General features: G+C 46.9%; 1 protein-coding gene across 5 annotated transcripts in view; it reads left to right on the forward strand.

Moving 5' to 3' along the window:
• cep170aa (centrosomal protein 170Aa) overlaps positions 1–24936 on the forward strand; it is a 37254-nt gene extending 12318 nt beyond the window's left edge. Inside the window, exons 4-23 of one of the 5 annotated variants that reach the window (XM_030106136.1) lie at positions 1028–1117; positions 3114–3192; positions 3404–3462; positions 3556–3781; positions 5268–5405; positions 8984–9160; positions 9284–9589; positions 14589–14957; positions 15234–15523; positions 16674–16772; positions 17704–17821; positions 17940–19490; positions 19668–19718; positions 20788–21061; positions 21249–21480; positions 21880–22047; positions 22140–22228; positions 22326–22419; positions 22502–22553; positions 22890–24936. In XM_030106136.1, coding sequence (XP_029961996.1) covers positions 1028–1117; positions 3114–3192; positions 3404–3462; positions 3556–3781; positions 5268–5405; positions 8984–9160; positions 9284–9589; positions 14589–14957; positions 15234–15523; positions 16674–16772; positions 17704–17821; positions 17940–19490; positions 19668–19718; positions 20788–21061; positions 21249–21480; positions 21880–22047; positions 22140–22228; positions 22326–22419; positions 22502–22553; positions 22890–23206 — 4779 coding nt within the window. In that variant the 3' untranslated portion in view covers positions 23207–24936. Of the gene's footprint in view, positions 1–1027; positions 1118–3113; positions 3193–3403; positions 3463–3555; positions 3782–5267; positions 5406–6757; positions 6825–8983; positions 9161–9283; positions 9590–14588; positions 14958–15233; positions 15524–16673; positions 16773–17703; positions 17822–17936; positions 19491–19667; positions 19719–20787; positions 21062–21248; positions 21481–21879; positions 22048–22139; positions 22229–22325; positions 22420–22501; positions 22554–22889 lie in introns of those variants that run through there. The other 4 variants (XM_030106140.1, XM_030106137.1, XM_030106138.1 and 1 more) reach the window with 4 other exon arrangements.
• Positions 24937–25037: the final 101 nt, after the last annotated feature.

Below are 25037 nucleotides of genomic sequence, written 5' to 3' on the forward strand. Positions count from 1 at the left end.
AGATTTCCTCCATCCTGTTTGATGGAGCCTAATCTCACTAAAGTAATCTATTCCACGTTAAGCCCTCTGGAGTAGCTTCACTCGTCTTATCTCCACATTTCTGCTGCAGCATGAGTGTGCTTTCTGTCGAAACAGAGAGCGACTGGGTTAAAGGAATGTCATATGAGAACTCAGTATGGGATTCAGCTCTTGGAGTCAGCAACTTAAACACAATAGACCCATCCTTTCTGTGGTTCTCAGTGCCTTTTATTGCATCTCATTGTTTGTATTTTTGCACTTGTTAAGGCCGGGTTACGCCAGGTTATTCAATTCAACAGCATTGTATTGATTCACCCAAAGAATGTTTTCAAAGACATTAGAGACTGAAGCCAAGTTCCTCAGCTAAATCTGTGATATGAAAGAATGAGATTTGCCAAACTCCACACGATACATTCATCCCGAGGCTTGCTCCGTGTTGTCCTCCACACAGAAGGTCGCAGTGTTTGTTTAATCTCAAAACAGCTGATGGGTTCATATGTGAAAGCTGCAGAAAATCAATATTTCATCTAGTCTTTCATTGTTCGTCTGTTCTCCTTTGTCTTTGTCTGTCTTGTGTGTGCCTCTGGTGTGTGTGTGTGTGTGTGTGTGTGTGTGTGTGTGTGTGTGTGTGTGTGTGTGTGTGTGTGTGTGTGTGTGTGTGTGTGTGTGTGTGTGTGTGTGTGTGTGTGTGAACAGCTGAGCCTTTTTGTGAAGGTGTGTGGAGTGAGCTGTGTCAGAGAGACTGAAATAGCTGCTGGTGTGTGTGTGTGATTTGTTACGACTGATATCATGCGTAGTAACACAGATATAAAGGCTACAGTCGTTAGTCACATAAATCCATGTAATGATGTTCTTGTTTGTTTTCTTTGCAGCCTTTACACAGCATGCAGGGCTAATATTTTATCAATGCGGCTCCGACTTTCCTTAATGAGATGTCAATAATCACACAAAGCTCACAGCTGTAGCCGCTGAGTTGATCTGCTTTGTTTGTGTTTGGCTTTGTTTACAGTCTCGCAGCGTGGACAAGCAGCATGCAGTCATTAACTACGAGGCTGGGACCGACGAACACAAGGTCAAGGACCTGGGCAGCCTGAACGGGGTGAGCACACAGACAAAAAGAATTACACATGCAGAGTGGGAAGAGGTGAGGACAAAGAGAAACGGAGACGAGAAGAGAGAGTGTAGAGGACAGAGGAGAATAGGACAGAGATGGATGACGGACAGGGAGCATTAAGAGCATAAGATAAGCAGCTGAAGGAGGAGAAAAGGGCTTGAGGGGGAGGTGGATGGAAACAGATAGCGAGGAAACGAAGTAATGTAAAACATTAAAGACTCTCGAGGTGGAAGGTAAAATGTTACGTTTATTTTTCTCCTTCGGCAGTCGATAGGACCTTTTGCTTTTTCAGCTGATAATCAATCTCTAAGTCAATGAAGATCAATATCAAGTCTCAGCTCAATTCAAATCTGAACCTAATTATGCAAATTACAACTTCAGGGTAAACTCTGCGATCCAAACATGGACTAAAGGGTCACTCGGTCGGTAAAACCGAGCCTTGGGATGTGCTGTCAGCTCCCAATTAAATTACAAGTGCCTTCTGACCTGCACACCCAACATCTTTTCCACTCCAAACAACACAGTGCCGCATGAATATTGCAGAAATGAATATTTTAACCCACTGGAAAAGTGCCAGCCAAGTCCACATGGGAAAGGATCTACGTCAACTCTGCCTTTCATGACCAACACCGACACCTTTTACCAAGAACACTTTTTTTATCGGTTGCATACAACCTACACCTGAAGGTTAGAAAGCCTAAAATACTGTCAGTGAATATGAACTGCAAAATAAAAGCATCCCTGTCAGTTCAAACTGAAAAGCTGGTGTTGGGCATGCTGTTGTGCTGATGATGAAAGGACGGGACTGTTTAGGTTAGGTGTGTTTAAACTCGTTCTTTTGTTATCGCGTCTATGAGCTCCAGCTGAACATTGTCTGTGCACTGCAGTCCTGTCAGCTTTGCTGCAAACTGTAAAAAAAAGAAAAAAATGTGCTATGCTATGTTTGCCACTAGGCATCAGTTTGCATGTTTTCACTCCGTCAGATTTTAAGACACTTCCATTTCTGTGATTTCAGCTACAGCTCAGGTTCAGATTTAAACACCATACTTCTGTGTCTCTTTGAATCTGTTTCTCAGTAAAAGACGGGAGCGCTTTCCACATGGCGTTAGTCATGTGCAGTGACTAGTTCTCACTCACCGCCCCGCAGTTGAAACACATGTGTCCCTCACATCCTTTCAGACGGGAAGCCAGAGTCAGCGCTGCTTCCTGCTGTGTCATTAACCATGCAGCCTCTTTCGGCTGCATCCAGAGGAAGTTTTCTCCCGCTGAGTCAGTGGATATGTGGAGCTTTTACCACAGTGGTGAGCCGGAGCAGCGTCACCCATTTACTGCGCCGCTGAAGCCGGATCTTTACTGCTTCGCTCGGTCTGTTGTGATTTCATCTCAGTGGAGAGAAGACAGGAATGTTTTATTACAACAGCAGCGCCAGCGTGGTAGAATTTCATTAGTAGGTCAGCGAAACGCGATCCCGCCCAGAGCTGAGCAGTAGAAAGACAAATGAAAGGGAGGAACGGCTTTGGGAAAAGGACGGAAACTAAAACTTCAAATAAAACATGCTTTGCTTTGCTTTGGTGCTTATTTCTGAATGACTGTGATTCCTGCGCACCAGAGCCTCTTTGAATATACAAATCTGATATTAGTGTTTCATGTTGCACACACACACAAACCTCTTAAAGATATATACAAACACGGGATCCAAAATTTTAGGTTGATTATTTGATCACCAGAAAAGTAATCTGCAGGTATTTGGATAAACAGTTAATCCTTTCAGGGATTATATTTCATGCAAAAGTGCCTGACAGTGTTTTATTTGCTGCTTTTTTGTAATGTGCAAATCTATAGTTGCAATCAGATAAATTAAATACTTTCATAGGTGGCTTTGTGAATAAAATAAGTACAAATATTTCTTGTAGAATCATCTACCAGATTATGATTAAATGTTCATATTTGTGTTTAACTGGCGCTAATCTTCAATCTGCAGACATTTGTGAATGACGTCCGCATTCAGGAGCAGATGTACATCACTCTGAAGATGGAGGACAAGCTGAGGTTTGGATATGATATCCTTTGAAAGTGTGTAACATCTGCACATCCTCCTGCGGGTTTGTCACAGTGAACGGAGCAATGCTGGATAAATCCTTACTGAGATACTAGATTCTTGCTGTGAACTTCATATCCAGAAATATTTCAGGTGTGATGTGATAAATTTGTGCTTGTCTGTGTTTTACTTGTGTTGTTAATCCTGCTGCTTCCTTAACCTTTCTTCTCCACATACCAACCTGTTCACGGTGGTGAGAGGAGAGCTCACAGTGCCCGAGGAAGCTCTCAAGGTAACAATCAACTTATGACCCAGCAGTCTGTTTCACACGGCTACACCACACCAGGGAAGTCTTCATTCTCCTTGTTTTTTTTTTCCGATTCAGCATGAAAAATTCACCAGTGGCCTTCAGCTAAGCAAGAAGCTTTCCAACGGCGACGCCACCACGGGAACGACCAAGTCTCCCACCAAGACGCCGACAAAGTCCCTGAAGTCCCCCAGTGGTGGCGGCCATAAGCCGGTGGACAGCAGAGCAACAGACGGCCTCAGTTCCTCCAAAGAGCCAGCAGCTAAATCTGCAGACGCTCACAAAGCAGAGGAGAGGATCGGAGGTGAGAGGCTGAGTGGAGCGGAATCTGTCAGCACCATGTGTTTCACTCCATGCTCTCACTGTGCTCAGTCTGCAAAAGATTCAGATTTAAAGACATTTTTCAGAAGATCGTCTTTCCCTAATTGTTCTGAAAACGTCCAAGATTCACATCAAATTGCAAATATGTGTTATGCTATCGGTTTATTATGGTAAAAAAAGTACAAATATAGCATGCAGAAACGAAACACAGGCTGCAGATTAAAACAAATGTCACACGATTTGAATGTCTCGTGATGTTCTGCTCTATAAATGCATGTCTGTTGGAGAATATTGTTAGTGGAGTCTGTCCTGTGTTTATGGGGCACACACATATGCTTGGAGAAAATAGTTTTATTCCAAACTCTGAATAGATGAGGTGGGATTTCATTGGAGGCCAGTAGGGGGTGGACATGGTCACCAGAAAAGGTTGGATTTTCCAGCACGTCTCTGTGATTTATCACAGAGGTTAGTTTTGGTTTGAGGGTGTCTGTAATCACTGGCATCAGTGATCATGCTGGGGAGCCAGCAGGGGTCCTGGTTAATCTCCAGATGTTGCAACAAGGCCACACAGGGCTTGTGTTGTGCACAGATTAAATAACAACAGGGTCAGAGTGCCGGCATAATTGAAAGTCTTACATCAGTTCCACTTTTCTTAAAATACCATAAGACCTCCAGGCATGCACATAAACTCACACATTTGGACCTGACGAGGCAGTCCTGCTCATCACCCTGTGAGTCGGTCTTTTTATTGCTGTGAGCGTGTGAGCGTGTAATCCAGCAGCGTTACTGCTGCAGCACCAGGCCTCACCCGGACATTATGCCTCATGGTAAACATACATTCAATAGGTTTTTATATGTAGAAGGTTGGCACAGAGGAGTTGTAATTATCTGGCTGTACTGTGATTAAACCCACACCAGTCAAAATAAGGGGTAATTAAAATAAAACAAGTGTAAATTAATGCTTGACGAGGCGTCGCCAAACAGTACGGTCCAAAATTGTCAACGTCTGCTGAATGGCTCAACTGTTCCCTCCCACTTGTTAACTGAGTTTTTAAAAGAGGTTAATGCTTGTCCCGTGTCAGCTTTCATCCTGATGAGGACAGAAAGGCGAACGGAAAGTCCCTGTTTTTTATATCCTGCTTGTGTCAGAGAGAGGGAGAGAGACACAGAGGGAGAGAGAGAGAGAGAGCGTGAGTGTCCATCCTGCTGGCTAAACTTCTGAAATTAGGTCAGTGGCGCAAGACACAACTCGAGTGGAATTAATACACAAACACACTCACAAAAAGCATCTGGGTTCATGTTGGAGCATCATGCTTTCTATAAACTGCTTATCTACCTTAATCTGCCAAAATAAACACTGAAGACCAGAGCTGCAATAAAATGTCTTACTTGAAACGTGTGTGTGTGTGTGTGTGTGTGTGTGTGTGTGTGTGTGTGTGTGTGTGTGTGTGTGCGCGCGTCTGTCTCAGGCGACGTTGCGGCGCTGCCCCGCGGGACGCCGCTGTACGGCCAGCCGTCTTGGTGGGGGGATGGGGACGCAGACGACGAGAATTCCTTCAAACAGGAAAACAAATCATCCTCCAAAAAGCACGACAGCTCGGCGTCAGGTAGGGCACCGTGACCTTTTGATCGCACCTTCAGCCGCACATGCAGACATGTTCACCGTGTCTTTTTTTTTTGTTGTGTTATTTTTTTTTTATGTAGAAACAAATGATCAGAACTCGTGCGCTCGCTGTACCTTTAGGTGCAAGTCTTTTAATTAAAAAGCCCCAAAATGTGACTTTATCTAACAGCTGTTCACAGAAGGTGAGCTTTTTAGTAGCCCCCAAATGAGCTGGACAATACAAATACTTTATTTTAGCAATAAATCATCACCCTGGTCATCGTAACGCGCTGCAGCTCTGTTTATCTGCTTTGTCGGTCTTGCAGTGCTGATGGCCAGCGAGCCAGCAGTGTGCATCCATGTGCACACAAAGGCTTTCTTCAGTGGCTGTATACATGTGCGTCTGTTTGTCTACAGTGTGTGTGTGTGTGTGTGTGTGTGTGTGTGTGTGTGTGTGTGTGTGTGTTTGTGTGTGTGAAGGGGGTGTCCCTCTGACTGGTAGCAAACAGTCCCAGTAACAGGATTAGTGGGACAGCTCAGTGCTACAAAATCAGCTGTGCCCGGCCGGTTTAGCGGACCACTGTAGTCGGGAGCAGTGGGGGGAGGTGAACCCGACAAAAACACTGGAGCAGACTGAAGCGCCTTCAAATCTCTCACCACATCTGGAGGGATGGCCTGGAACCATATTCACCACCAGAGAGAGGCTTCCCCTGCTTCTGTCTCTGCTGAACCATGCATATTGCACTGAATTTATTTATTTCTTCTTGGAGAGCAGTTCGTCTGTCAGTTTGGAGTCAGTTTTGAGCAAGCGTGAAAGAGTGATTTAAAACCCTGGAATTGTCACAAAAATTCAGCAAATGGGATTGGCCACCTCAGTCATGGATGCGGGTAAGCGGACGACATTTTGCCTTCTTGCGGCTCCGACTTTTAACAGACTCTGTGCCGAATAGTTGTTGGATTTGTTTGGTGAAGCCTCGGGGCTGCTGCTGCTGCACGCTTATATGAGCGCCGTGGACCTCAGCATCAAGTCTCATCTTATCTGTTTTTGCTCCGTATCTGCTCAAGTGACATGCTCACATCAGATGCAGCAGTTAGAGGGAAGTGAAAGAGAAAATAAGGGGTTGAGGGACGGAAGCAGCTCTTGTTTAGAGTGTTTGCCGTGTTGTGTGTGTCAGTTAAGTTTATTGTTTGTCCTTTTCTCTTTATCAGTGAATAGCCTGTGCTGTCAGAGCCCCCGACCTTCTTATGCATTGTCACTCAAGCCGATTGGGTTACGCCATTGCACCAACTCCCCCTTTCCCGCTGACACACACACACACACACACACACACACACACACACTGTCATGCACACACTGTCCACACAGACCGCCCTCTGCCTCCACACTGCAGCAGTCATTAGCTAACCACTCTCTAATTCTCTGGTGAGTATGATTTTAAAATCCATACGCTTCGGCTGGCGTAGCGTTTAGACGTCTTTACTCGGACGTCCACTTCATCTGCACATTTGCTTTATTACCTCCAGTTTGTTCAGCTAACGCTCCTTGCCTTTTAAATTTGTGATATAATGAAATGGGAAGTGTCCGGAAGCCCTGAAATGTATCGCTGTTTGACGTTTTCCACACTTTGGTCACGCCTCACGGCGGAGGCTCCTTGAAAGTGTGTTGACACATGTTAAATCCGGCACGTCGTTAATCCGCACCGTTGTTTCAGTTTTAATCTTGGCGCGGTATAGAAGCTTATGGGAAACATTAAAGCTGTTCATGTAAAATCCAAGTTCAGTACATTTACAAGCCAACAAAAAGCCTGCGGCACATTAAGCATTCGTCCGACCATTGGCTGCAGAGAAAACTCCGTTTTGAAACTCTGTATTTCCCCAAAATGACTTCTATAGGAGCTTTTGAAATGAGCCATGTGATTCAAAGTGACATGATTCATACCAAAAACAGGAAATTCACTCAGTCATCTCATTTTTATAGAAGGAACTACTTTAGATTTTTTTTTTTTTTCACATATAGTGGTTTTACATGACGCCGTAACAACCCTTCTCTCTCTGAAAGTTAGTCCTGTTTCTCAGTGAGGTGCGGACACGTTAAGCTTCATTGAACATATCTGACCTCAGCAGCTTCATATCTGTGCTCTGTTTAATTCCATGTTGTAAATCTTTCCAAAAAACACAAAGCAGCTTATGTTGGCAATCCCTCGGTTTTTTTTTTTTTTTTTTTTTTTTTGCCATCAGTTAAAGTGTGACAGAAAATTATGCCTTTAGTTTTAAGTTTCCACATTTGGGAAGATCCTGCTTTATCTCCTGAGACTTTTAAGTGTGTTCTCTAAAACAGTGGGTGTGTTTATGTGATTGTTTTCATGATAGATCGTCTCTGTTTCTCGTTTCTTGTCTCTTGTCTTGTGTTTCTTTTAGTCCGCTGCCATATGTTCCTACATTTGCTCCTCAACATAAACCAGATGGCCCCTGTAATTCGTGAAAGTATCATTTATCATATTCAGATCCCACAGAGGCTCCGTTTGTTAATATGGACAGATGAGAAAAGAAATACTCCGTATCGTCGTGACCCCGGGGCAGGTTTTTAAAGAGCTGTACCACAGCCTCCAGCGTTGAGTGACAGGCAGTGAAAGGCAGACTGAACGACCATGTTTACCGACCGTACGAACACATCCTGACTGCATCCCTCCATATGGAGTTCGGCATGACCTTTCACCTTTTTTTTTTGTATACATTTATTGCATTTATTTATTTGCCTCTTCTAAAATCAAGATCGACTCATGCGTCTTGAAAAATAGAATAACCTGTTTGTTTAAACACAGCATGAACACAGTTGATCAGGGTGCACTGATTGGGAGTAAAGAGGCGATTTTCTCAAGCAAAGTGAACAAAACATTGACACAACTTCTCTGTTATTGAGAACAGGAAGAATAGTTAAAATGTTGGCTGCGGAAATGTGGCTCGAAAAGTCAAGAGATGTCAGATTGTGGTCAGTGGAAAAAGAACAAATCAGATCGTCTGTTCTAATTTTGACACGCTTGAAAATGCGACCTAATTTTAGTGATTAGTGAGTAATCTAATTCCACTCCTCTTCAGCACAAGCTTCATCTTAGTGGTAAAGAGAGAAAATCACCTTCCTCTTCATCTTCCACCTGCTCTCTTTCCCCTCCTACCTTTGCTTTTACACTAACCAGCTCCTTCACTACATCTGTGGATCTTCTTTGAGGTCTTCCCCCTCTCGTTCTGAAAACTCCAGCATCCTTTGTTCAGGATATCAAATATCTCTCCTCAGAACACGTTCAAACCATCTCAGCCTGTCTTGCCAAGCGCTGTCAGTGAACTTGTCAGTCTGAGTTGCCTCTCTAATGCGTTCTCTTTTAATCCTGTCATTGTTGCAACCTGCCATCACTCCTGTGTCTTCAAACCGTACATCTTAGCACTGTCTACTGTCTCAGAAGTCTCCCCCTTCACTCTTGCTGTAATCCTCCACACATCAGCCGGGCGCTCGTTTCCTGCATCCTGAACTACTAACCCTTAATATTCTCTGCTTTTTTTTTGTTCTTCTACTTTTTCCATATTCAGAGAGCAAAGATTCCCGTCGCGGGGAGAAGACTAAGGAGGACGGCCTTCATGCGTCCTCGGGCCACGATTCCAGTTACTTTGAGATTCCTACCAAGGAGGGTCACATGGCCACTAATGGTATTCATGAGATCCCCACCAAGGACACAGAGGGTGCAGCGCCTCACAGCCACATCGCAGGTGAAATTAGATACACATTTACATCATGTATTATAAAAGTATATACTTGATGCCAGATGCATCTTTTAGTTTAAAGTGCCTCAGTTGGCAACTTTCGTTGATATATTTCTGTCTGCTCGACAGCGCAAGGTCACGCCTCCTTCACCATAGAGTTTGACAACACTTCTCCGGGGAAAGTCACCATCAAAGACCATGTGTCAAAGTTCACACCCGACCACCACAGACCTCGCTCCAAGAAGGGCGGGGCAGGAAGTGGAGGCGCAGGAGGGAGAGACCTGAGCACGCTGCAAGCCGCCATGATGGCGTCCGAGAGCAAGGTGGCTGATTGGCTGGCGCAGAACGACCCCACTCTGGTGCGCAGCGAGTCAACGGAGGAGGACAGCAAGAGCATCAAGAGTGACGTGCCAGTTCATCTGAAAAGACTGAAAGGTGACTGATTTTTGATTTTCTTCTTGTGTCTTTTGGTGATTTCCTCCCCTTCGCATTCTGTTTGAGTCACAGGGCGCTGCTGATCCCGGCTGACTGTGGCTGATAAAGTCTCTAATAGAGACAGCATGAGGAGTATTGAACAGCTCCTCTTGAATGAACTATTTCACGACAATGACTTCCAGTGGAGAGTGTGAGCTGACTAGAAGAGTGGTTTGGTTTATTCTTTGCTGTCGTTAGTATGGGCATTTACAGTAAATCTTCCTTTTCCCCGACAGGGCTGCTGCTATGTTTACATTTTCACCTGAAAGAAACCAATTACTAAGTGCTCCTCCTTCTGCCTGTTTTTTTTCCCGCCCTTTGGTAGGCACTGTGCTGCCATTATAGCTGAGGTTGGCTGACATGCTTGTCATGAATCAATTAAAGGGAGGGCAATTTATGATGTCCACGACGTGTCGGTGGAGTCGGAGGGTGGAGAACAGACGACTGGAGCTGATAGAATTCAAAACATGTGAGGCAGAGAATCTAATCCATTAGACTGAGTTCGTATAACGTATCCATCAACTGGCTGACAGAATGGCTCACCCGGTAGATGATTATACTACTCACCAAATAAGTGACTGATTTCTAGAAAGCTGGACACACTGCAGTCTTTTGCAGTCATGGGAAAGAAACAGTCGAGTTGAAACCAAGCACAGACGAAAGAAGCTGAATAAAATGGCGTGGATTGTTGCGAGTTAGTGGCTGGAGGGGAAGTGAGAGGGAGAAAACAAGGAAGAGGTGACGGGGTTACTGTACAGCCTGACGGTGAGCTGTCCGCTGAGGCCAGCTGCTGGAGTGTGACTGATAAGAGGTGAAGAGGCTGGAAGAAAGTTCACTGAGAACAGGATTCGCAGCACAAGCAGTAAAGGTGCCTGGACAAAGAAAGGTGAGAGAGAAAGAGAGAGAGCGGGGAGAGAGACAGGGCTGTTGTCTGGACTGCAGTAAAAGCAGAAAGGGAGGTGGCAAAAGAAGAGAGAGCAGTGTTCGATAGATGCTCGCTGTAACAGAGATGTGAGCGATGGCAGAGAAAGAGAGAGAGACATCTATAAAGAGCAAAAATGAGTCAATCTGCTTGCTTTTCGGTCCTGGTTTGATATTACAAAGCGTGTGCCACTCGCACACGGCTCCGATTCTGTGTTTCGGCGTGTGCTGCATGCGCCGATCTGCAGACAAGCAGTGCAGCGTGAACGAGGAGAGCCATGTGAGACGTGCTCTGGGCGTGTCGTAGAGAGGCTCGGCGGAGAGCGAGGCAGTCGAAACTGAGCGGAGGCAGCAGAGCCGGAGCTTTTGATTTGTAAGCATCAAGGTGAGTGTCGCTCTTCTTACGCGAGGAGTCGTGTGGAGCCTCCATCTTCATGTTGTCGGCTGTTTGGAGCATCTGCGTACGCTTCACAAAATACTTTGCAGGATGTGATTATTAGAGTGTGAGGCTGTAAATATATTATTTGAAATGTAGGTGAGATTGCAAGATTGCTCGGGGGATTATTGGATGAGTGTTTTGCTTAGAATTCAGAGCTTCTCAGACGCGTGACAGTTCGCTGTCAGGTTTTCCAGTCTGCTGCCTACAGTGACGTTTGGGGTTGTATGTTTGTTTGCACAATCGCGCCGAATCTGAAGAGCATCCTTGTGTTTATCTGCACGTGTGTGCAGCCGGAGGCAGCGGCCGGCCGCTCCGTGAGTCATGGTGGGGCGAGTGGGACGAAGCACTGGACTCTCACAGACATCTCTGTTCTCCTCCGGCCCTGCCAAGGGCTTCTTTGTCCGGGACACTGCATAAAAGACTTGTCCCTCTCTGCCTGCCTATCTCCTGATCTGCTCAGCCACTGGAACGCTCCGCTGCCGTTTTCCTCAGTCTCATTATGTTGTCTTTTTCTTCTTTTTAATCTAATTTATGCTTTATTAAAAGTGGAATCTTGATGAAAGACGGGGGAGTTGGAGGAGGTCAGATGTTGGATCTGGAATGTGCCAAAGGTTACAGCGATATGTGCCAGGCTTTCACATAGACGAGGGATTTTTGAAAGACAAATTAAAGACCCCATGCTCTGAACTTACTACTTATGGGCCCTCTCTTCAGGTTCTAGAGCTAGAGCTGCACTTATCATAGTTTTATCATGTACTTGTTCAGTGTTTCTAATTAACCCCCCCAAAAAGCAGAAAGAACACTAAAACTTTTGAAAAGACTTCCAGTCCAGATGATTGAGGAAGATGCGCCTGGGAGGACAACAGTGAAGTGTCCTCAGAAGCAGTGCCGTCCACTCGGCCGTAGGGATGTGCCAATTTACGATATAATCGCGATTTACGATATTGGACAGCCGAGATTATCATATCACGTCATTTACAAGATATCGTCTGTTTCATCTGGAGACAAGCCCGTTACCGAAACAGCTACTGATCTTACCCAAGGTCTCAAAGCCTCTGCAGCAAAATGTACTGCAAACCACCACAAAAGTCCCAGATCCATAGAAAACCCCGAAAGTAAGTAATTTTATGCCAGGATGATTAAAACGAGGCATTAACGCGTTCGGCCCGACAGACACTGTACCGCCCCCCTCAGCGCACCTCCCGACACAAAACGCAACAGAACCAGAGATCCGTGTGCTCCATCCCAACGTACTGGGCCTCGCGTGAAACTAGAAAAGCTGCTCTTTAAGAGACACCAGGCAGGATCTTCTCTGAGCCGACCGCCTCCCGTCAGCGGCAAAACAAACCCAAAACCCATCTTTACATTTCACAGCCAGCGCCTCAGATTGCACGTTTCTCTCACACTTCTTCGCCAAATCTCAAAGCTATTCACACCAAACACAACATGTTTTATTTCCTTACCGTTCTGTGGTCATTTTCCATCTATCCACGCTCTCCTCTGACCAAAACTAACTTCATAATCCTCTGCAGTAGTGACAGCGCGTCACGCGCCTGAATGTTATTGTCGCCATCTTGTGGGCTTGTCGTTAATCTTGGGAGTTTAAATAAAGTTTGTTGACATTCGTTCGCGTCTGGTGAGCGTTCATACGATATGATACACGTGACTGAGGCATCATCCAGCTGGGAGACATCTTTTAGCGTAACCGCACGAGCGCCGCCGCCATCTTGGTTCTAAAAGACGCAGCAGTGCGCACCGCAGAGCGAGACACACGCGACACACACAATCAGTGATTGTTTCTGTGATATTTGGCAATTTTTTTATTCTGAAACGTGCACATTTATCTTCATTGTGCGTTTCTACAGCTTATTGCACATTGTTTTTGTTTTTTTCTTCATGTGTTTACATGTTGCAAAGGGGATTTTTTTTGTTTTCCCTGTCATATAATTGGCTATTTTTGTATTGATTTTATTATTATAAATATATTTCAGTTGGAAACTAAATGCTATGGCTCAGTCATTTATTAAAAAAAGTATTTTATACTGTGCACAATACTGTGCAAAATTACAAGTTTCTGCACAAAAACTGCAGAAATGTATGATATAGTGGCTAAATATCAGAGCCAAAGGCTGCATTGCATACAGACTCCTGTAGTGGAAATTAAAAGTATTTTAAAGTCAGATTCCTTTCAAATAAGTTATAAACCTACTTATTATAGTTTGGCATAGGTTGGTCTCCAAATGGCCAAATGAAGGGTTCTCCTGGTTCTATCCAAACTAAACACTATAAAATCTGTGTGCTTTATGCTGATCTCATAAAAACCTGGTCCAGTTGTAGTCCAGGAGCTGCTGAATGCAGTCAGTGGCAGCTTTATGGCTGCTTCATTGTTATCATGGTGTTTTTCAGTATGGAATCTGGAAAAAAAAATAGGTGAGAGTAAAGTTTCATTTTTTCCCTCTACTTTATCAAAATGTGCTCAGGCGTGTTAAAATGCACAGTATTGTTGACAGATGTTGATGGATTTCACAGTGTTTTTGAGCATTTTCAACAGTATTAAAAGCAACGCGCCAAATATCGTGATAATATCGTGAATCGTGATATTTTGGGCCACCAATATCGTGATATCAAATTTTCATATCGGCACATGCCTACTCGGCCGTGGAGCTGCATTGTCCTCTTTTTTTCCTCATGCAGTGCAGCTAACAATGCAGCGCTCCTGCAGTAACAGCACAGAATGTCAATACCTGGATATAAACAGCACTGTTACAAAATGTAGATTTAAAATCTTGACACTGAAGACGAATCATGTAAGCTTTAAACTGAGAGTTATTCAGCTCTTCATTTGTAGTCGGAGAAAGAATTGACCACGGTCCGGGGCATTGCTTCATGCAAGTGATGTGTGAAGCAGAGCTGTGTTCTGATGGTCATGTGCCGCCTCCTCCCCTCTGCTCCTCAGACACCCCGACGAGCCAGCAGTTAGCAAGTTAACTGCTTGGTTGAGCCCGACTGTGTGAGTGACTGTCAACTCCAGGGGCGAAGCACAATGAGCTGAGCCCTCCACCTTCCCCGTCTCTGTTTCTTTTGCTTCACACCCACTTAATCCAGCTTCTCTTCCCACATCCCCCAACCTCCGCTCGTCAGGCCCTCTTTTCTTTCACTTCTCTCCTTTCAACCTCGTACTCTTTTCCCCGTCCCCAATCCTCCCCCAACACACACAAACACATCCAGCCGTCGACTCCCCCCCCCCACTCCAAGGCTTCCCCTCCCCCTCCGCCTGTCTCCCTGCTGGTGAGGCCGGCCGGCGGTTGTGTGGGTGGCATGTCTGGATTAGCGTGGCACACTGACAGTCGTCACACCATTGAGAGGACGTGCTGATTATATCTAGACTGACGCAAAGTGTAGAAAACAGCAGGAACGTGGTCGGTCGATGTGGAAATCTGAACAGTCACACACGCTGTATTTTAGAATACTACCCGTATTTTCATGTAGATATTATGGTATGCCTTTAAAAACGTTACTTTCTCCCCCCAGGTGTAGGATTTGGGTGCTGTGAAAATATTGATGTTCTAATTTAACAGTTTTATTTTTGTGTGTTAACAGGGAGCAAACATGAAGATGGTACTCAGAGTGACTCGGAGAACGGGCTCGGTCTGCGCTTCGCCAATCGCCGCCATGCCCTCGAGGAGCGCCTAAAAGCAGCACACGGCCAACAGGGAGGAGCAGGAGGAGGAGGAGGAGCAGGAGGGGGGAACGTAACCGTGAGCGGAAGTAAAGGAACTGGAACCCGCACTGCCTTCATGATCGAGTTCTACGACGAGGAAAACCCCCGGAAGCGCCGGTCCTATTCGTTTTCCCAGACTGCACCGCTGCTCGGGGGCGGAGCCGGCGGGGAGGGCCTGTGTCCGCAGCCTCCGTCTCACCCCAAGGTCTTCAGCATTTCCACTTCTGCCTCTACAGCCTCGGACTCAGGTAACGAAAACAATTATTTATTTTCCTCATGCTCTCTTTCTGTCGGCATTTCTGTCTCTTTCTTGAAATAACTGTCCGATACTATGAGACATGATCACAGTTTAATCGCTGATTTAAAAGAACTTCTCAAAGGCGTCATTCATGTCGAAGTTTAACTTGGTTTAGCCTGAATACTCCGTGTGTTATCGCAGCTCTTACAGCTCCTTGTCTCTGTACCGCGGTCCTAGCATGTACGATTCAAACAGCCGTATTTCTGTACCGTGTCTGCCCCTCCAGGGAAAGTCCCTGCTCCAATCCCAGCCACCGTGACGGCCGGAGCCCCCACGGCGGCCCGCGTGCTCCTCAAGCAGAGGTCCGAGGACCCGAGCATCGGCCGGAGCTCGGCCAGCACCGGCCTGGCGACCGGCAGCCCCACCACGCCCAGCGAGGACGCCTCGGCGGGGGGCCGAGGGGCGGGGGCGGCGGGCGGGGAGGCGGAGGACGACCACAGCGATAAGGGGACCTACACCATCGAACTGGAGAACAGGAATCCCGAGGAGGAGGAGGCCAGGCGCATGATCGACAAGGTGCGAAGACGCGAGCAACTGCAAGCATCATGTTGGAGTATTTCTCAACCTCAAAGTCTCTTTTCTAAAACAAGTCTCACTTTTTATCATTCATGTAAGAAGAAACATGTCCCTTGAGGCCATTTTCCGCTGTTAAACTTAACAAAGCATATTTTAAAACCAGCTGGCCGTTACTCTAATGGGAAAGCTCTGATTCCACATAAACAGACCAGAACACGGTCGGCCGGTCGCCTCTTTATCACCTGCTTCGTTGGCACTCAGGGTTAGTGAGTCTGTGGAGTCCGCTTGGTGTTGCTGCTACTAAAACAAACGTATCCTCTCTCTGTGGCCTCCCTCCATCTCCTCTCATCCCGTCTGTCCCTCTGGAACACCTAATGCTTCTGTGATAGCCTGGAGAGACTTGCTCCATCAAGCACCGCGCTGTTTTATGAAACTGCGCTCCAGGGAGGAAAGAAAACTGCCATACGTTCCGTTCTACAGGCCCTTTCTTTTAGTGTAGTGCTCTGAAAGAGGCGGAGGGCTCAGAGATTAGAATAAGCCGATAAAGAGTGTATCGGTGCGTCGTCTAGGTTTTTTTTGTTTGTTTTTTTTTTTAATTGTCAGCAGGCGTTGTCAGGTGTTCGTACGAGCAAATAAAACCAGAGTCAGGACTGTGTCAGTTATTTATCCTGACATAGTTCAACCTGTAATACATGACGCTGTAAGATGTTCTCAGGAGGAAAAGTGATTTAATGACCGGGGTGTATTTCTAGTCCGTCTCTCGGTCCGAGAGTCTTACATTCACAAGTGGAAGTATTGTTATGTTAATTCCTGTTATTAGCTGACACTAATTGGCACACTGCTCAGCTTGCCTTTGTGTGAATGTGTGTGTGTGTGTGTGTGTGTGTGTGTGTGTGTGTGTTTTCAGTTTCCATGGTAATGAACTGATCATTGTTTTAATGTATTTGCAACTTGTTCTATCAAATCATTTCTGCATTTCAGTTCATAAAGAATACCGTATGAAGTGTGTTCGTAGAAAATTATGAGGGTTTTTAATTTTAAAGCAGAGCTGTGTGTTTCTTTCCTTTCTCATGTTGCCACCCAAAATGCAGATACATCAAATCGGCGTCTGTAATCAGATATTCTCTCCTGCGTTTTACCGTACTTGTAGGTGTTCGGTCTGCAGCCGAACTCAGCAGATTCTTCACTTCTGTCGGATTTGAAAGGAGAAGTAAAAGGGAAGAAGAAGACAGAGGAGCCTGGGAAAGAGGTAGAAAATCTAACTAGTAATGTTTTTATCTTTTTCTGTCTTCCTCTCTCTATCAGCTGTATATTTACACAGTGTCTATTGTTCCTATAATATTCTATGTGTGTTCTCTGTTGTTTTTGTTTAGAAATATGGAAACAAAAAATCAGTCCAGTGTTTCTTTGTGACATTTTGGTAGAGCAGGAGTAGACAAAGGTTCATGTCTGGGTTTTGTAATCTGAGTCCCAGCGGCTCCGCCAGCTTGACCGTTCACTCCCTCAGTCTGGGGATAGACGAGTCCTCCCTGAGAGTGACCTAGATCACACCGTGATGAAGAGAGACGTGCCTGGCCCTCCAGGCGATTCAAAAGAGAGAAGAGACCATTTGTATGAGCCTTTCTGCCTGTTCGCTCTCCCTTTTTATGCTATTTATATTTTATCTTCAAGTGAGATGAAAAAGCTACTTTCCTGAAGAGCTTCACGTGCGTCTTATTAAAGGCATAGAAAACAACCTCAGAATCAGATTAACCTTTAATAGGTTACTCATTGAAAAGCCTTGAATGGAGACATTTCTGTTGGGAGGCATTTTTCAAGACCTATTTTACTTTATTTACTAACTCAAATTCAACCTTAATGACTTTTAAGAAGGATAACATTTGTAGTAAAGGTAGTAATTTCCTATTTTTCTTCCCATTGTTCTAAATTTTCAAGTGGCTTGTAAAGCAAATGTGACATTTTTTACTATTATTCTTTACAAACTGCAAGAATCCTCCACAAGGAACACAACTCAGTGTGCTTTTAGCAGTTAATTAATCATGTATGTAAATATAAAAATGGTCACTACCCTGATAATTGGTTCAGTTTTGGTTATTGAATGGAACCAGTAATGATCAGATCATATACTTGGTGGCAGTTTTCTCTGTTTTTGACAGTTTTCTTCTCGCTGTTTCCCTCAGGCTCTTCCCGGGGACTCGAGTTGGGTTTCTCAGTGGGCCAGCTTAGCTGCCAATCACACCAGGACAGATCCAGAAGGCTCCGGTGCAGAGACAGCCACATTCCTGCACAAAGAGAGAGGTACGCGCTCACCTTGCTCTCAAAGAACAGTGCGGTTGTGCAGTTTTTCACCTGTGATTCAAAGCATGGAGCTACAGTGTAAATTAAACTAATGTTTAATTTCTTTTTTCTTCCCAAGGGACTGAAGCCCATGAATCTGGTGCATCTGTCAGCAGAGGTGAATCCTCCTCCAGCCTGACTGACCGTAAACGCAGGACCCTCCCCCAGCTCCCCGTCGACGACCCCCGGGCTAAATCCAGTCCCAAAGCTCTGCGGTCTGAGATCGGGGAAAAACAGGACACCGAGCCGCCGGAGAAAGAGAACAAGGGAGACGGGGAGTCCCCGACTCCCGCGGAGGACGGTGAAATGACCAGCAAACGGAAACAAAGCTCCACCTCCTCGCCATCCAAGGCTCCTCTCCGGACCGCCAGTAGCTCAGAACGGAGGAAGAGATCCGAGGAGAGGAACGGAGGAGGAGGAGAAGGAGAGAAGTCTGGGAAGCCTCTCGTCCGCCAGGGCAGCTTCACCATCGAGAAGCCGAGCGCTAACGTCCCCACAGAGCTCATCCCGCGCATCAACCGCGGCGGCGGCGGCGGGCGTGAGCGCAGCGACTCCGTGGGCAGCATGGACACGGCGACGCTGCTGAAAGACACCGAGGCCGTCATGGCGTTCCTGGAGGCCAAGCTGAGAGACGAAAACAAGCTGGACCAGAAAGGCAGCAAGACCGGCAACACTCAGGGCTCCAGTTCTGGCTTCCCTCCCCGAACCGACTCCATCTCTCCCGAGTCGGACGTGGACACGGCCAGCACCGCCAGCCACGTGGCCGGAGAGGCGGAGAGGAAGAGCAGCGGCGTGCAGAAGCGGCGCTCTCTCAGCAGCATGCACCGGGAGAAGAGCAACATGAGCACCGCGTCCAAGACCAGCATCACCAGCGCCAGCGCCCGCGAGCGCCTGGAGAGGAAGACCAAAACCAGGACGGCCGAAACGAGCAGCCGGACCGACGCCCGCCGCTCCGGCCAGCCGTCCGCCTCCTCGAGAGCGCGGCAGCCCTCCCTAGATCTCACCGACGACGACCAGACTTCGTCCTTCCCCATTTCCGACATCCTGTCGTCGGACCAGGAGACCTACTCCGGACCTCTGGGACTCGGACGCGGCTCAGAAGACGTCTCCCACTCTAAACTGGACAGCCGGTCCGCTAAAGCCAACAGCAGCTCCTCCAAAGGCAGCCGCACCGTGCAGGCGGCCACGGCCTCGTCCCTGAACAAGCAGGCCTCGCTGCCTCAGCCCCGGCCCACCAGGGCCTCGCTGCTCCGCCGGGCCCGGCTGGGGGACACCTCCGACACCGATCTGGCCGACGCAGACCGGGTCTCCGTGGCGTCCGAGGTGTCCACCACCAGCTCCACCTCGAAGCCGCCGTCCGGCCGGAAGGGGATGTCCCGGCTGGACCTGCTGGCCCAGCCGCGGAGGAACCGGGTGGGCTCCATCTCGGCCCGCAGCGACTCCGAGTGCACGGTGTCCCGGACCTCCGCCTCCTCCACCCGCCTGTCGGCCGAGACCGCCCTGCGCCTGGGCCTGCGCTCGTCCACGCCCACCGAGAACCGGCTGACCCCCCGGATGAGAGCCAACAGCGTGTCCAAACTGAACGAGGCCAAGTCGAAGACCACCACGTCCGGATACTCCTCCCCCACAGGTGAGCCCATCGCATCGATCCAGGGGAAAAAGTATGATTCAGTTTTGATTCAAAAGCATATTTCTTTCAAAGAATCAAGTGAAGTCTGTCTGCATCTCTGTATACTTCATTATGTGTCAGTGTGTGAACATTTCCGCTGCACGTTGATGAACTTACACACTGGTTTTCATTGTCCAGAGAGCTCTCAGCCCGAACCTGCAGCTGATGATGCAGACGAAGAGCTGATGGGTACTGTACCCGAACCACAGAGTCTCATCAGGCTGTGTGTGTGGTGTGCTGTGTGTGTTTTTATGTGTCAGACCTGGGTCACAGAAAGAAACTGTTAAAGAGGTTAATCATGTTGGTGAGAATAAAATAAGATATTTAAAATGCATCTGTTAGAATAACTTCCAGTTAAACTGAACAGTTTTTCTAGTTCTTAAAGTAAAAACACAGTTTGGTGATCTAGAATCATGCTAGTGAGGAAGACTGAACTGCGATGACCCAGCTCTAGCATGTCGCATTAATACCTTTACGGCATCTCCCTTTAAGTTCATTGAGTTAATACTGTGAGGATCCAAATGTTCTCCTGTAACTCCTTCCTGTGCCACATGTTACACTGGAAATAACCCTCAGTAGCAGAGCTTTTGGAGCAGTCTGCCCTCTGGTGGAGATTTTAAACTAAAGCATCCACGTGCTCTTTGGTTTTTGCTTGAAAAAGCTCATTCATAGACTGAGGTCCTTTTGGGCGTCACAGGCGTCGTTTTTAAATGACTGCAGCTTTGTTGAAAACGAATCAAAGCTCAGTATCTCACAATAGATTACACCGAGTAGTAAAAACACTGATTGGGTGAAACTAGATGGAGCTTGATGTTATTTTCTAAGACACTCTGGGAAGACCACTAATCCAGCTGGTGTTTGACCATTTTGCTACATCTTAACATTAAGTGTGATGCCTGATTGAGGTGTTGGATGTTTTGTTGTTGGCTGCCTGGGTGGGAAGCCTTTTAACCAGCTCAGTAGTGTTTCTGTTTGCTGCCATTTCTGTTGTTTTAGCAAGTTTTTAATATCTTGGAATGTCCCTGCGGCTTTTGATGGACGACAACTAAACAAGCAAAGTCAACTGAATGCTTCCCATTTGTCAACAAATAGAAAAAATTCTAAGTTCTCAGTAACAACACATTCTTTTTACTGTTAGTCTGATCAGCTGCTGCAATAACAAAGCTTCTCATATCCAGCTGCTCATGCATTAACTTCATGGACCTCAGATGCTGTGGTCGAGAGAATATGGACTGAACCGTCTGTGCTTTCCCCTCAGTGTCCAGCAGCAGCAGGTGGAGGCGCCTGCCGCCGGAGTACGGCTCCACCTCCGAGGAAGAGTTCGGCTCCAGTCGGAATTCTCCAAAGCACGGCGGACGCCCTCACGTGCGCCCTCATCACCTCGTCCCGCACCGCGGCCCCAGAATCGGCGCCGCCGCCGCCACGGCCCCCGGCGGCCCGACGGGTCCCGGTGGAGCCGGGATCAAACATCGCATGAAAGAGCAAGAGGAGTACATCAGGGACTGGACGGCTCACAGCGAAGAGATAGCCAGGTATTGTTCTGCACTTAATTATGCTGGAATAATGATACGTTTCAACATGTTTAAGCTGCATAGTACCTGATTTACCAAGATCAGGAGTTTTTTTAATTGTAATTGTATTTCAAAGTGTGTGCAGGCTGCATGTTTTCTCCCTGATGTCTTCCCTGAGTCCTAAAGTTCCCTGTCTGATGGTTAACAGGTTATTCCCCTGTGTGCGCAGGATCAGCCAGGACCTGGCTAAGGACCTGGCCATCTTGGCCCGCGAAATCCACGACGTGGCCGGCGAGATCGACTCGGTCAGCTCCTCCGGCACGGCGCCCAGCACCACCGTCAGCACCGCCGCCACCACCCCGGGATCCGCTATCGACACCCGGGAAGAGGTAGGCCCTGCACGTCCCACGCAGCCGGACATACAGGAGAGCATGAAAAAGGTGCCCGATTTTCTTCTTCTTCTTCTATTTCTCCTCCGCTGCACACGCTTCCATCGTACCGCTGCCATCCCTCTTGTGTTGCTTGGATAAACATGCAAACCTTCTTATTGCTTCATCACCTTCCTCTGCTGAGAGCTATTCATTTGTTACATCTGCTCCAATTTCAATTCTTAATTTATTAACCTGTAATTGTCGTCATGAGAGGATTTACTAACGCTAGCTTTATGAGAATACAGTTTTACTCTCATCTTCTGGACAGCTACAGCTTCAGAGCTGCTTTCCTCCTTCACACAGCTTCAGCGCCTTCATTTCACTTCCTCAGCTCAACTTAATTAAATCTGGAGAAACTACCAGGGAGGGATGTTAACTCGTTTCGCTCTTCCTCCCGTCGTCGTACAGCTAGTGGATCGGGTGTTTGACGAGAGCCTCAACTTCAGAAAGATCCCGCCCGTGATTTCCACCGCTAAGCCCCCAGAGATCAACGGGAAAGCGGTGGAGCTCCGCCCTCGCGCTCCAGACAGCCTGGAGCCTCGAGCCTTGAGGAGGCGCACCTGGAATCGAGAAGACGTGAGAGGCACACCGGGCGTTCACGAAACCGCCTGCGGTCACGCGTTGGTCGTTAACGGGAGCCCTTGTTTTGTCCTCCTGTGTGTGTTCAGGCGGTGTTGGACAGCCTGCTGCTTCACTCAGTTTCTCAGCTGTCCTCCAAGATCAGACACTCTGTCGACAAAACAGCAGGAAAAATCAGGTCACTACACCAAGTGATGCGAATACTCATTATGCAACGTTGTGAATGAAGATCTTCTGTTAGAATAAATGTGTCATCTTGGATGTTTTATTTTCAGGATTTTGTTCAAGGATAAAGACAGGAACTGGGATGAAATAGAGAATAAACTGAGATCAGAGAGTGAAGTGCCTCTCCTCAAAACCTCCAACAAGGTACTGAAGCACTATTGTCTGCATTATATTCATTGTTAAGCATCAGTGAAGGCTAATAGCTTGGTTTTTTTTCTGCCTGCAGGAAATCTCTGCGATTCTGCTTGAACTGAAGAGAGTGGAGAAACAGCTACAAGGTAAAGCAGAAGACACATCGCCAGCCTCGCTACACACACACACACACACACACACACACACACACACACACACACACACTGCTCTAAAGTCATGTTAGGACGCTGAAGTTCACACTTCTGAGATCATTTTTTATGAAACAGGCAACGGAAAGTTTGGCATTTAAAACTTCCTTCAAGTTCACTGTTTGTGAAGTCCACACAAATCAGTCATTAATACGTTTATTCGCATATGTATAAATTCTATATTATATATAATATAATATATTTCAAACGGGTCCAGTCTGATTACCCGGAGTCCATTTCCCACAGCAGATTCTTCTCTCTCTCGCCCTGCAGTGATCAATGTGATGGTGGACCCAGACGGGACTCTGGATGCCTTGGCCAGTCTCGGACTGCCCAGCCCAACCACCCCAACCAAGCCCCAAACCGCCAAAACCACGTCCCCCACCGCCACCAGCCCCGGCTCCGCCCCCTCAGCCAAAGAGCCTCTGCCGGAGATCCTTCCTGTGCCCGGAGGTCCGGCGGCCTCCCCCCGGGTTCACGCCTCCGCCGGCGCCGAGGAGAACGCACGAGACGCCGGCAAGGCGCTGGGACTAGGGCTGCCCTTCAGCCGCATGCGCCCGAGCGGAGAGGAGGCCGTCGCTCAGAAGTGAGCGGGACGTTTCTGTGAATAAACAGGAGTGCATTGCAGTGCAGGTGGAAGGTGACTGACGAGACCGCTGTAGGAACATTCAGACTGGTTTTACCGCGGCGCCGTGACCGCTCCGCTGCTGACGCCACTCCGGATGATGGATATTATCACACGTGTCATTTAGCAAGAGTTGCTCCAAACGACCTTTAGACTCTCATCTCATCTCCAACTGATGAATCACGGACGCAACCTCAAACGGAAACTGACCCTTGAATGATTTTTATTACACTCACGATAACATTTCAGCTTAAAAAGTGTCCCTGCTCGCCGGGCGGGCACGTCTCTGTGCTCGTACAGTCTCCCCCGGTCCTTCTGCCTTCTCCACGTGTCTGGACCCTCCCCAAACTGACGGACATGCCTTAAAAACACATCCTCCATTGTAGCAACGTCAAACCCCCTCGAGACAACTTTAACAAAGTCCCTTCAGACGAGCAGAATGCATCAGTTCTGTTTACACTCTAATAAAGACAAAACACTGCAGTTTTTTTTTTTTATTTAATCACTTAGTCTGTGAATATTTTACCACACAAGCATAAAAAAACACTGTAAAAGGGTCTCACCAGTCAAACAGATGCAGTCTTTTTGTATGTTTTAAACATTTCTTGAACTATTTTGTAGTGCCTTCCCATCTGCGTCCCCTCCACCAGTCATGATCCACTCATCAGCCTCTTCTCTCTCACTGCAGACGTAGCAACGACCGAGCTGCAACAACGAGTCCGTATCGGTCACACTGATACCCAGCGATGGTTTTCACCCAGAATTCAGCCAATGATCACCCTCACTTAACCAAAGCCACCCTTAAACTGAAGAGCCATCTTGAAATTCATCTGTTGTGCAAAACCTTTGTTCAAGTGTGGAGTAAATTCCTCAGCCATTCGCTACTTTACCTGTTTTCGGCAAATCCCGCTGAAACTCCCAACTTTCCCTCCACCGCCTCCTTCCTCTGAACTTCATATTCCTCTGAATGTTAAAGCCTGTTTTCTGTCAAATCAAAGATTTCTCAAGCTTCTTCACCAGAATGAAACACTTTTTTAAACATTGCTGACACCTCTTAGGCCACATGACAAAGTCTGAGAATCGGTGCCCTCGTCATTTTGTGCTACACTGAAGTGTCTTATGATTTCCAATTGGATATTTTTCTATTTTCTACCGCAGTTCTGGACGACGAGGCTTCTTTCACAACATTTCAAGTTGTTTCAACACCGGTGTTTTGTAATTTTTTTGGATACTGGTATTGCGTACTTTTTAATGTGCTTGTTGCTCAAGTACGCGTCAGTTCTGTGCACGATGAAGCTGCTGGGGTTTGTTTTTAAAAGAGAAACTCACAAGGTGGCCTTTTTTTTTTCGGTTCAAAATGGGTAAACTTGTGTTTTCTAGTTTTTGCTAATGAAGCAGCTGTGTATCAGTGTGTTCACACCGCAAGTTCTGTTTTCTTGTCACCGTGGGGAAAGTCTCAGCCCACTCATGCAGTAGAAGGTCAGATGGAATAATTACCTTGATTTTGGGCGACCAGATTCTGACTCTCTTCAGCTGATAGTTTGTGTTCAAAAGGCAGCGTGTTAGTCCATAGAAATCCTCTTGCAATAGTGAATTTAGGTACATGTCCAGTAACTTTGCTCTATACTGTACTGTACAGTGTTTTCCAACGCCTCAAAGTGCCCGTTTTCACGATATTAGGGCGTAAAAAGTAGAGAAAATGTGTGGTAAACAAAAGAATTCCTATTATTTTGCACATTAGACTCAGTGGGGTTTTTTTCATGCGGAAGTAAAAGAAGCAGTGAACGTTTGCGTCA

Source organism: Salarias fasciatus, chromosome 13, assembly GCF_902148845.1.
Source record: "Salarias fasciatus chromosome 13, fSalaFa1.1, whole genome shotgun sequence".
Lineage (NCBI taxonomy): Eukaryota > Metazoa > Chordata > Actinopteri > Blenniiformes > Blenniidae > Salarias > Salarias fasciatus.